Source organism: Belonocnema kinseyi, chromosome 7 (assembly GCF_010883055.1).
Source record: "Belonocnema kinseyi isolate 2016_QV_RU_SX_M_011 chromosome 7, B_treatae_v1, whole genome shotgun sequence".
Classification (NCBI taxonomy): domain Eukaryota; kingdom Metazoa; phylum Arthropoda; class Insecta; order Hymenoptera; family Cynipidae; genus Belonocnema; species Belonocnema kinseyi.
In genome coordinates, this window is record NC_046663.1 from 63,741,098 (window position 1) to 63,754,987 (window position 13,890).

The window sequence follows — 13,890 nt, forward strand, 5'->3', positions numbered from 1 at the left end:
AAAAAAGTTATTTTGATCTTATCAAATATTTATAAAACATTTCTGAAGAAATTGGATACGTTTATTAAAAAAAAATTATTTTATAAGGCTGCAAGAAAACCCTTTTGCATTTTTTTGCTATCTTGAATTTTTTTGCTGACTTTTAATAGTCGAAGCATTTTTTTGCTAACTTGAATTTTTTTTGCTGACTTTTAATAGTCGAACTGATGATATTCCAAACATATATTCTCCATTTTTTTCAAAAAATATATTTATCACGTTTTATTGGTTTTGTGCGCTTACTCCTCATTTATCCCGACTTGGAGCCGGGAATTTAGAAAATAATTATCGTTTTTATTTAGGACTATGCAGTACCATAGGAAAAATGCATAAAAATCACAAAATATATATGAAAAACACTTTGCAATCATTTTTTCTTCATAGTGTAGAGTCAAATAGTAAATGAGACTTATTTACTTACTTATTATTTTGTTTAATATAGGAAAAAGCGGAAAAATTGACATAATTCAAATAAATAAAATTACATGGTTATTCAGAAATAATAAAGAATAATAAAAAAAATAACTAACGAATACACAAATGAATGAGAGAAAAATGTTGAAAAAAAATCACCGACTTCAAGACCGACTTTTAAAATACACGATTTATTAAATTTCCGACAAATGTTTCAATTTCCGAAATTTAGAACTGTGCAACATAGTTAATTGATTATTAATTTATGAGCTATTAATAGAATTATAAATAAGGCCAACAATTTAATGTATCATTAATGAATAATTTATTAATTATTTCCGGAAATTTTAAATTTCGTCAAACTTAAATTACAGAAATATAAATATTTATGAGAGTGTAACAATTCGTTTATTTTATAATTCGGCAATTTTTGTTGTTGCTAATTTATGATTAAGTTATTCTTTCTTTCGTTATTTTGTATTAGTCCCGGATATACAAACACTTTTAAATATATAGATGAAGGGCTATTTTTTTTTGCCGCTTTACAATATAATTCTACTATATAATAAATATGATTATCATATCTATTTATGACAAACAAGGAATATGATAAATCCTTAAATATTTTGTTCTATTACAATGAAATAACCAACTCTTAAATGTGATATTTTTGAATCAATTATACTTTGTAACGAAGCTAAAATATTTTAACATTTGTATGTCATTCTTAAAGAAAGACCATTAACGAATATTTTTTTATCTTTGACAACACTTAAATTAATGAAAAATTATTTTTCGAAGTGTTATAATAAGTCAATGTTGAAATTAAATTCTGAGAATTGAGAACAAGAAAATAAGTATTATCATCTTGTTTTCAAATTTATGTAAATATAATTTTCATAAGATTCCTGAGAAAATGTAGAAGCTTTTTAAATATTTCAAGGGTATCAGAAAAGAATCTAGAAAATTTTAAAGAACTTGTTTTATTGTATAGGATTTTACAAAGTATTATGAAATATTCCACTTTCCAAATTTTTAAAAATTACCTCACTATCTTATAAATTTCGCCAGCAATTTTAAGAAAATTCGTTTATTCTCTTGAAAACTTTCAACATTATTTTCAGTTCTACTAAATATTTCTTGAATTTACCCGATTTTTCTTCGTTTTTATTTTGCAATCTTACCAAATTGAAACATTTTGCTTTAAAATCTTCTAAACTATTTTTAGAAATTTTAGAAAATTGATTGTTATGTTTAAAAACCTTTTTCAACGTTCTCTTATACTTCATTGTTCAAAATGAAAAATTATTTAAAACTTTCACATGAATATAAGGAAAGTTCTTTTTTTTAATTTTGCCTGTATTTTTTATTTATTCTGCAACATTTTAAAAAATTTCCCTAAAATATTTCAGCTTCTTCTTTGACCATTTTTTGAATGTTCTAAAATCTTTTTAAATAATTGCTTCAAATTAATTTTCCGAAATAAAAAATTATTTTAATTATTCCTAGAAACCTGAAAAAACTTTCAAAACTATTGAATATCTCTCAAACTTAATCCAATTTTTTCTAAAATTATGTAATAGTACAGAATTGCAAAATTTTGCTTTAAAATCTTTTAAACCCTTTTTGAATATTTAAAAATCTCCCGTGAATTTCAAGAACTTTTTTTTACACTCTGACAAAATTCAGCTTACCTAAAAATTTGTAAATCGTGAAAATTAAAAAAAACATTTTTTCTTAACGTCTTCCATATTCTTTTAACTCACATTTTAAAATCTTCAAAACTCAAAATTATTCTTTTAAAATAAAACCGAAACCATTTCTCCTCAGCTCTTTCATAATTATTAAAAAGCTTTTCTTTTATTCGGGGTCTTTCGGGTATTTTCATACCGGAGCGATAATTAATGCAGATGATTCGATAAAAAAAAACACTATTAGAAAAATTCACTGTGTCATTTTCACAATAATTATATAAATAAACTGTTTTCTTGATACATTCTGAAGAGTTTTTAACGGCTCTACATGACAAAAGACACATAATAGTCAAAACAACTAGAACAAAGTTACTACCAGCGCCGCCGCATGGCTGTTTTCAACATATGGGCCATTTTCAACTTCTAACAGTTTTTAGAGTAGAAGTAGTTTAAAAAAGAAATATTTCTGAATCAGAATGGCAAATTTTGTTACATTGTTCATTGCAAATTCGTCCTTTCTTAGTTAAAAATTAACTTACTTAGTTTATCCTTTTTTGTTGTTGTCAAGAATTAAATTTCTAACCGAAAATTTAATTATTCTATTTTTGATTGAAAACTAATATTTTTTGGATGAAAATGCCACTATTTGCATACAAATTTATATTTTTTATTTAAAAATTAAACTATTTGTTCAAAAATTTATGTACTTTGGGAAAAATTCTTATTTTTTCTGGAAAATTAATTTTTATGGTTGAACATTCATCTTTTTGGTAAAAAAATCAACTATTGCAGTTAAAGATTCATAGTTTTAGTTGAAAATTAGTCAGTTTTGTTTAAAATTGATTTATTCAACTGAAAATTTAACTGTTCCATTTTTATTGGAAATTGATCTTTCCTAGTTCCAAATTGAACAATTTCGATGAAAATTTGTCTTTTTTAATTGAAAATTCGACTATTTCGTTAAAAAAATTTTTTATTGAAAATTTGGAACTCCTTTGTTAAAAATTAATTTTGTTGGTTAAATATTTCTCATTTTGATTTAAAAAAATTTTTTTTAACTGAAAATCTATCTATTATTCCAGTTGAATACTTCATAATTTTAGTTAGAAAGTTATTCATCTCATTAGTTGAACATTTATTTCTTGATTAAAAATTAAAAATTCATCTTTCTGGTTTAAAATTCAACTGTTCCAGTCAAAGATGTACAAAAATTTTATTTGAAAATTCATCACTTTGTTTGAGAATTTAACTATTTTTTTGAAAATTAGTTTTTTTTTGGGGGGCGAAAAGTAATTTTTTATTAAAAATTAAACTTATTTCAATTGAATATTCAATAGTTATAGTTGAAAATTTTCAATTTGATTGTGAATTAACTTTTTGAACATAAAATTTAATCATTTTTAAGTTTTCATTGACAATTTATCTTTTTTAGTAAAAATTAATATTTCGTCAAAAATGTAACTGTTTCAGATGAAGAGTCATTATTTTAGTTGAAATCTAATCTTTTTGGTTTAAAATTCAATTATTCTAGTTAAAGATTCACAAGTTTAGTTGGAAATTCATCAGTTAGTTTAAAAGTTCAACTATTTTCTTGAAAATCTATTTTTCTTTTGTTCTTAATTAATTTTTTTAACGAAAAGTTTAAGTATATTCCATTTTTCGTTAGAGATTGATATTTTTATTGGAAATTTTAAGTTTTTGTTTCAAAACTAATTTATTTTGCAATTTTTTGCTCTGTTCTGTTAAAGGGAAAATGAAAAAACTTGATCTTGATAAACCGGGATATGACCGGGAGTCTTAAATCGTCCGCCGAATCGCCACCTTGATAAGAAAAAAAAATCTGCCTTTTTCTCGGGCACATTCTCGTAGCGCGCGGCTCGCTGCTCTAGCAAGTTTGAGCGCGCCTAGGGCGCGCGACTGTTCGTTCTCGCGCTTCGCGCTTGATAATGTATTTACCTCGCGCTACGCGCTCGACTTTTCTGCACAGACTATTTAAAACTAAATGTAAAAGTATCGACAACATTAATTTAATGATTGTGAATTCTCTATTGTTAAAGCTCCTTCAGCTTTAACGAATACATTCTCATCATGTATCTCGTGCTTCGCACTCGAGTTTGTTCCTGAAATTTAATATTCCCATAAATGTATATTATTATAATTCGTAACTTGCATTGGTATTAAAACAGACGAAATTTCATTGTCCCGTTTAAAAAAATTTGAAAATATTTTTTGCAATTCATTTTGAATTCACCCTAAATTATTATTAGTTTATCCTAATTTTTTTACATTCTTCTAAATTTACTCAATTCTATTCATTCGATAAAGTTTTTTAAAGTTTTTTGTTTCATTCATCTTGAAGAGTTTGGAACTCACCCTAAATTTGGAGGCATTTGATAAAATTCTTTTGAAATTTCTTTAATTTTTCCTTAATTAATTTCAAACTCATTTTGAATTTATTGACTTGTGATCTTACAAAATGTAGAACTGATTTATTTTGAAAGTGGTAAGTTTAAATAAGATTCTTTTGGAAATATTATACTAAAAAATTTTAAATAATTGAAAATTGTACATTTCAGTATTTATAAATAATATTATATTTAGTTTATAAGATATTATCTTGAAAATATTCAGCGCCTACGTTTTTAATTTTTTAAAGAATGGTTGCGTGTCGAATTCCTTGATTCAGAAAGTGCGCTTTTAATACTTTGAATCATAATTTTTGTTTATTTTTCATGCTTTGAATTTGAAAATATAAATGATAAAAAAGCCTTTTTGGAGACTAAAAAAACTGGTAAATTTTGGTATGCTGAAAGTTAAAAAAACGGCCTGTCATATGAAAAAAATAGGTGAAGGGCCGTTTCTCCAAACAGTCAATTTCATTATTTATAATGTTATTTTTTACGATTAAAACAAAACTACGCGTTTTATCAAAAAATTATTTCAAAGAAAATTTTAGATTTTTTTGGGTTAAACAACTTTTCTCTGATATCTTGTGTCATTTTACCAAAATTGTAATTTTTTAATTTTTAATGTTGTTATTCACGATTAAAATAGAAACTACCAATCATATAAAAAAAAACCATTAATAAAAATGGTTGTTCTCTACTTTCGGTAAAAAAATGTTATCTATTTATTTTTTCTTAGCTTGTTTCATGTGTCGAAAAATGTAAGTTTTGTACTTTCACTGTTTTTTTATAAATAAAACAAAAACTACGTGTCCTATAAAAAAGTGATTAATAACAAATTTGTAGATATTTTCTGGGTACATAATGTTTATCTCATATATTTTTTTTTAACTTTGCTTAGTTTGACAACAAAATACAAGTTTTATTACTTTTTGTTTGATCAAAATTTGAATTATCAATTTTTCGAAAAAATTCAAAAAGTTGTTATGATAATCTTGTAGGACTTTCGAAAATTAACATTTTACTTTTCAAGTACTATGAACAAGTGTACAAAGAATTTTTGAATCATGAAAAATGTGGTCTCAAAAACTTTCAAAATACGCTCACTTTTAGAATTTTTATCCAAAATGGCTGACCAACGAACTTGGCATTTAGCTTAGGACACTAAAAGAGTGTATCAAAGGCCAATCTAATAGATTATTTTGTTCAAAAGTTATCGTGCTCATAGACAGACAGACATAAAGACAGACACATTCGTAAAAACCTGTTTTTCGGATTCAAGGGGTCTCAAATCGTGAATTTTTGACAAAAACTGGGAGGGGGATCAAATTTGACACAAATCTAATACCTTCTCTGATGAGAATGTATTAACATGAAAAAATAACAAATTATTAATTAAATTTTTCGACACCACACACACGAGACGAAAAAGGAATTAAATGGCAAAAGTTGTGATTAGAATGTGCCCACGAAGCGGGCAGATTTTTTTGTTTTCTACTGTTAATCATGTTTTTCATGATTAGAGCCGAAAAATGTAATTTTTGGATTTTTCATAATTTTGTATGCTGTCAAAATATGAAATTTTGATTTTTACAAAAAATTCAAAAACTTGTTATGATCATCTTGTAGGACATTCAAAAAGCAACATTCTTCTTCTCTTGACTTTTTTTCATATCGTGCGTTATTTGGCATAAAATGTTCATTTTCGTGTGTTTTTTGGAATTTTGTAAATGCTATAACTGTGGTAATTTTTGATATTATGAAAAAAGTCCTTAGGATAAATTGTTCGAATTTTTGAATACTATGAATAACCGTACAGAGAATTTTTGAAAAAGTGGTCTCAAAAATATTCAAAATATGCCCACTTCTTGAATTGTTATCCAAAATGGCTGGCTAACGAACGTGACCTTTAGTTTAGGACACTGAACGAGTGTACCAAAGGCCAATCCAATAGATTAATTTTTTCAAAAGTAATCGTGTTCACAACATACATACAGACACATTCGTAAAAATATGTTTTTCGGATTCAGGGGGTCTCAAATCGTGTACATTTGACAAAAAATGGGGGGGGGGTCAAATTTTACTCAAATATAATACCTTCCTTACCGGTAAAAAGGATATTACATTATATATATTTTTGTGAAATTATGAATGCACGTTATTATTTATTTTTATTATCGTATCACATATTACTCAAAGAACAAGAACATTTTTCGAAATAATCGATATGCTCCCTCCACTAAAATTCCCTTTAGATTATGTGATTAAAATATTACACTCAACAATGTATTTTTGTAAACGTATTATCAGTGTTGCTAAATCCTGAGCCATTTTGAGAGCCTTAATTTCATTTATTTGAGTGTTTTTATTCTGAATTTTGAAATTTTGACCTTCAGGTCTACAATGACTTCGTAGATATCATGAAAGAATTTAAATTCCGAAGCATAGATACTCCAGAAGCCATAAGAAGAGTCAGTCACCTATTTCAAGATCATCCCGAACTAATAGTTGACTTTAACAGTTTTTTGCCGTCTGGTTATAAGATTGAGGTTCAAACCAACGAGCACGGCTACGCCTATCATGTATCTGTGAGCATGCCTAACGAGGGAACTCGGTATACCTCGATTTCCCAAAATCACTGCACTCGTAATGTCAGTTCGCCGCCGATTTCGAGTCCATCGATTCCATCCACAAAGGCTCAGCCGGTCCTCCAAATAATGCAGGGGTAAGAATTCAACTTCGTTGGTAGAAATTAAATTAATTTAGTTTCCAGGCCTTAAAGAATGGTCCATATATCCCATATTGTACCCTTTATTCAGTTAATGTTACTATAGTAGCCTATTTTCAAGATTTGGTCCCTATTGGGAATAGTGGTCGACCATTTCGCCATCTGGTGCTGAAAATGGGAACTAGAAAGAGTAGGTAGCATTTTAAAGATGCATCTTAATTTGAGCATAAAAGTGTTTTTATGATTATTTTATCAAGTTTAAAACTATTATTGAATACTAAAAATAAATCTTTATCTAATTTAAAGCGTTTTAGATCGAATTTCTATCTTGTACAGTGAAAAAAATACATTTTTGTCAAAAATGTTTTTCTAAAAAACAATTATCTTACTATGACATGTAAGTTTTAATGCATTATGAGCTAAAATAAACTTTAATTAATGTATGTTGCGATAAAATTTAATCCAGATTATGCAAAGAATATGAATAATTGACGAATGATATTGAAATACGAATTCTAACGTAACTTTCGGGTCAGCCTCTTTAGACCGTAAATAGTTCATGTGTAAATTAATCAAAAATATATATTTTTTTTTTAGAAAAATATTTCTGTCAAAAAGTGTGTTTTTTTAATGCATAGGATGTAAATTTTTTATGAAAGACTCTGTTTTAGATGAAAACTTATTTTACGTTCGTAAGAAATATTTCAAACTTAAAAAAAATCGTAAAAACAATTTTATACACAAATTAAAATTCATTTTTAAAATCGCACCTACTCTTTCTAGTTCGGATTTTTGTCACCAGGTGGCGTATCACAGTTAAACAATTCCTAACTGGAAACCGTTAAACGGCGATACGCCATCTGGTGGTAAAAATCAGAACTAGAAAGAGTAGGTACAATTTTAAAGATGTATTTCAATTTAGAGTTCTGAGAATATAACCGAGAATATTACCGAGAATATAACCAAAAAATAAATTCTCTCAGAATTTATTTTAAATAATAGAAAATTGCATTTTTTCGTTAACTTTCCGGTTGAAATTTGAACTTTTTTTTTTTTTGAAAGTTTGAATTTTTTATTTTAAAGTTTACCTGCTTTAAGAGAAATTAAATTTTTTTCCTAAAAATGCAACTGTTTGGTTAGAAATTAAGCTATTATACTGGTCCACCGGAAAAACAATTAACTTTGATCGGTCGAAGGCTATGGAAGACAACAAGCCCGCATGGTACACACAATAATCATGGTAACCCAACTCAAAATGCAAAGGCATGATTTGACCGAACATACCGCCCCCTTCGTTCGCAGGACGAATAATTATGACATCGACGCGTGAGCTGCTTTCTACACATGCAAATTAATTCGCAACTAGCGGTACCGCAACAGTTTATGATGATGACAGGATCAGAGGGCTGATGCGCACGACATGGCGACGCAAAGTGGTAGTTGTCATCTTAATTGTCACGACTCTGATTAAACCATCAGGGCCGGGATTTACTTTAATAACTCGTCCCAATGGCCATTTTAACGGTGGATATCTCTCGTCTTTTACTAGGACGAGTTGTCCGACTTCAGATGACCAACGTTTCCAAAAGTTGTCTCGAATGCGCTGAAGCAACTGGAATCGTGATAGCCGGGTTTCAGGTACTTCTGAAATTCCTGCATCAGGAATGAGGCCTAACTGGTTTCCAACTAGGAAGTGGGCTGGAGTGAGAGCAGTCAAGTCGTCCAATTCATTAGTGAGGGGGTATAATGGGCGAGAGTTCAAACAGGCCTCTATTTCCACTAATACTGTGGATAATTCGTCAAATGTAAGCTTGTGGTCTCCTATCACCCTTTTTAGATGATGTTTGGTAGATTTTACTCCAGCCTCCCACAATCCCCCACAATGAGGCGTGTTTGGTGGAATGAACGTCCAGTCGGTCCCTTCATTGGCAAGTATCGCTGCCACTTCACCGTAGAATTTGGAGGCGGCAGCAAACATTTCTCGAAGTTCTCGAGCAGCGCCTTGGAAAGTGGTACCGTTGTCAGAATAGAGGCCCCGACAAATCCCTCGTCGACCAATAAATCTGCGATAAGCAGCCATAAAGCAAGCCGTAGTTAGGTCACTTACAATTTCCAGATGAATTGCACGAGTGGCAAAGCATACCCAGAGAGCGAAGTAACCTTTGTATAAGCGATGCATTGAAAATGAAGTATTTCGTAAAAAATTCGCATATTTTGTTAAAAAATCGATTTTTTTTCGAAAATTATCTTTTTATTTGGATGTTGATCTTCTTGTTTAAAAATTATTCTTTTAGGTTTAAAATTAAAGTATTCCAGTTAAATATTTCTTATTTTAATTGAAAATTTAACTTTTAGTTTGGAAATAAAATTACTTAGTTAAAAATTAAACTCTTTTGTTAAAAATTATGATTTTTTATTTGACGATTGATCATTTTAAAGATTTAAATGAAACGATTAATCATTTCTTCGGTTTATTTATTTAAAAGTTTAACTACTTGGTGGACAATTAAAAATATTTTTGAAAGTTTAACTTTTTGTTTGAGAATTTATCTATCTTCCTAAAAATTATTTTTTTTCGATTTGAAAGGCCACGATTTTTTAAAGCACGTGATTTCTTTGCTTAAAACCTTTACACTTTTGTTAAAAATTCATCTTTCATTGCACAAAAGTCATCTTTCTTGGTTGAAATGAATTTTTTAATGAAAATTTGACTGTATTCTTAAAAGTTTGGCTTTTCTTCTTAAAAGTTGTACATTTGGATTGAAGATGCATATTTTTATGATAAAAATAAAACTATTTGTTTAGAAGTTCAACTATATTGTTGAAAATCTAATTATTTTTTGAAAATTTAATTCTTTTGTTAAATTAATTATTTTTCGTCAAAAATTCAACTATGTTAAAAATTCATTCTTTTGGATTTAAAATTCATATTTTATGGTAGAAATGTAATCCTTTGTGGTTTAAAATTTATCTGAAAAAGGTTTAGCTCAAATGCGAATTAATTCAATAAATTTGAATAAGAAAATCCTTATATTTTTCGTTGAGAGTTAAAGACTAATTCTTATTTGAAAATTCAACTATATAGTTGTAAATTAAATTTTAATTTAAAAATACATATAAATTGGTAAAAAAATTCCACTATTTAGTTTGAAATTAACTTATTTGTTAGAAATTCATATTTTTAAGTTAGAAATTTAACTTTTTTGTAGCAAATTCGCTGTTTGGACGTGAACGTTCAAAAATTTGGTTAATATTTTTCTCTCTATTGACTGAAAAATCTTTTTTGTTTGGAAATTCATGTCTTTTAGTAGAAATTTGTTATTTTTTGGTTGAGCATGCAACTATTTGGTTGAATATACATCCCTTTTGGTTGAGAATTGAACAGTTTCGTTGAAATGTAGATAGAAAATTTGTCCTTTTTATTGGAAATTTAAGTGTCTTTTAAAAAATTCGTCTTTCTACTTAAAAATTCCATCGTTTGGTTAAAAATAAAACTGGTTTCGATTACAGTTTTTTTTGTTTAATTCGACCTTTTGTTTGAACATTCTTCTTTCTAGGTTGCAAATTCTTGTCTAAAGTTAAACTGTTTTGTTGAAGATTTGTCTTTTCGAAAAACAAATTCGTCCTTTTTCATTGAAAATTCAATTTTTCAGTTGCAAATGCAACTGGTTTTTGTTGAAGTTTATTTTTTTTAAACATTTGGTTGAAAATTAACTGTTCGGTTAAAAATTTAACTATTTTTTTTTAATGGAAATTCATCTATCCGAGTTTAAAAGTTACCTGTGTTCTAAAACATTCTACTTTTAGCTGAAAAATTTGTTCTCTTTCGTCGAAAATTCATTTCTTTTGGTAGAAAATGAATCCTTTTTTTGTAAAAAATTCAACTATCATTTTGAAAATGCAATATAATTTAACCTAAAATTTTAAGCGTTTCATATTGAATTCAATATGGTACCTATACAATAATTTTATTAAAAATAATTTATTCCCCTATTTCGTGAATAATCACCCTATTTTCCCCGTTTTCAAAGGACTTCGGATTGTGCAGTCTGTAGTTCTAATAAGATTATTTTAATTTTGTTTTAATTTTTCTATTTAGATCTGTAAGTGCACACTATGCTCCGCGCTCAAACAACATTTCAAACAATAATTCGGTGCATGTTTCTGCATCATCGCCAGTTCAATCCTGTAATAATTTACACGTCGCTGAAACACAAGCACAGGAGAATGAACCTGTTAAATTTGACCATGCCATCAACTATGTTAATAAAATTAAAGTAGGTTTCTCGGATTTTTTAAAATATTTTAATTGGTCAAAATTAGGCTAAAATGATGATTATTATTTCAAATCATTTTATTATTTTCAGAACCGATTCCAAGGCCAGCCAGATACGTACAAGAAATTTTTAGAAATTCTGCATAATTATCAGAAACGGCTGAAGGAAGCGGAAGCTGAAGTCTACGGCCAAGTGGCCAAGCTTCTTGAAAATCAAGAAGACCTTCTTCAAGAATTTGGAGAGTTTCTACCTGATGCAGCGAATCAACAAATCCCACTGGTGAGATACTTAAGTTTTTAATATAAATTCTGAATTATTAGGGCTTTTTACAAAATTTTTAGTAGATAAATCTATTTAGTCAGTTGAAATGTCACAAATTTCATATCAGAGGTTATAATGCAATTTAAAATAAGTTCGTAATTTTATAACATTTTACTTTAAACTTTAATTTTTAAATTTTACTTTAATATCAAACTTTTTTTTTTGGAATAATTAGTTAAATTATTATTTTTTGAATTATGATATCATTCAGTTTAGAATGCGTAATTCGAAAATCCTTCACTTTACAAATTTTCCATTTTAGATTAAAATTTTTTAAGCGTACATTTTAATTTAAATAATTTTAAAATCCAGTCTTGAAGACTTAAACAATTCAAAATTAGAAATGTTTGAAATCGAATATTTCAGATGAAAACGTTTTTTTTTATCAACTGTATAATATAAACTAATTAATGATTTCTAAATTTGAACTGTGTTTAAGATTTATAAATTGATTATTTATTTTACAAGACCATTCGGAATCAGTTCAAAATTTTGGAATTTCCAGATTTTAACGTTAAAAATTAAACTGTTTCAATTGGAAAGCTTTATTAGTTAAACAAGTGTAAACGCCCGATTGAAACTTTATAAACTATTTTAATTTTTAAAATATCTTCAAAATAATACATTCATGATTCAAGGCTTTTATTGAATTTCAAATATTATTTCACTCTAAAATATTCCATTTTTAAACCATTCAATTTGAAATTTTTTAATTAGGAAAAGGAACAATGACTTAATTTACGATTATCAGTAAAAAAAATTAAATTGTAAAGCAAATTGTTCAATTTTGATATATAAATAACAATTGAACACCTATTATTAAGAAAAAATGAGGGAATTAAACAGATATCTAGAAGTTTAGAAATAATTCAAAATTAATTTAAAATTCTAAATTATTTCAAACAATTTAAAAGAAATGTTTACGTATACCGACAAAATCCAGCTATTTGTACCAAAATTTCGGTGCAATCAGCCCACGGCCTAATCTTACACAAAATATAGATTTTGGCATATTGAAAAAAAAAAATGTTTTAAAGTATTTTTAAGAATTTTGAACGGCTTCAGAAGAAGAAAAAACATTTCCTAGGGAAATCGAAAATGATTTCTTATTTTGAAAAATTAATTTAAAGAGAATATTTAAAAGGATTCAGAAAGATTTACAAAATTATCACACATGAATGAGTATGATTTTAAGATTTTTTCCTAAATTTGGCAGCATTTTAAAAAAATGCAGGAAAATTTGTAGGAAAAATCTGAATACTTTTAAAAGATGATTAGAAGTTCTGCAAAAATAAAAAAAATAATTTAAATTTAAAAAAATTGTAAAACCTGTAGATTTTCAAAATTATGAAATATAATTTCGAAGCATTTTAAGGATTTTTAAACCAATAAAAATAATTTTACTTTTAATTTAAGAAGTGTTGAGCTTATAAAAAAAATGTAATCGTTCATTTTTTAACGTTTATAGCTTAGAATTGCTTAAAATGATATAATTTTGGACATTTTTAAATTCATTGATTGATTCTTGAATTTAGAACATTGAAAATGATAATATGGATTTATATTTTTGGAACGGAATCTGAATCTTTGAAATATAGATTTTATAAAAGTTGAAAAAATGTCATTTGGCTGTTTAACTGTGTTTAATTGAAAATTGTCCGGTTTAATTTAAAGAATTTAAAAATGGAGTTTTGAATACGTAGGTAATTAAACATTAAAAACGTTTGTGTTTGAAAATTGTTGACAAAAAACGTTTTCAGATGATCAACTGTAAATATAAATTAATTCTTGATTTTTTAAATTGAACAGTAATTCGAATATTAAAAATCACACTATTCCACATGTACATCTGGTCTAAAGGAAATAGCCGCATTATAATTGACTTTGTTGTTGCGGATGAAAGACTAAGGGAGTTAGTCAAAGATACAAGAGTCATGAGGGGTCCTGAATGCAATACTGACCATTACCTTCTGATCTCAAAAATTAACTTAGGTCGGGGTTGGAGAAAAAAG

General features: G+C 27.2%; 1 protein-coding gene across 2 annotated transcripts in view; it reads left to right on the forward strand.

The window, feature by feature from the left end:
- The window catches only part of LOC117176824 (paired amphipathic helix protein Sin3a-like), a 23,185-nt gene that overhangs the window by 4,642 nt on the left and 4,653 nt on the right, over positions 1-13,890 (forward strand). For both annotated transcript variants that reach the window (XM_033367147.1, XM_033367149.1), the window contains exons 3-5: positions 6,949-7,277; positions 11,380-11,557; positions 11,648-11,836. In XM_033367147.1, the coding sequence (XP_033223038.1) occupies positions 6,949-7,277; positions 11,380-11,557; positions 11,648-11,836 (696 nt within the window). The remainder of the gene's footprint in view (positions 1-6,948; positions 7,278-11,379; positions 11,558-11,647; positions 11,837-13,890) is intronic.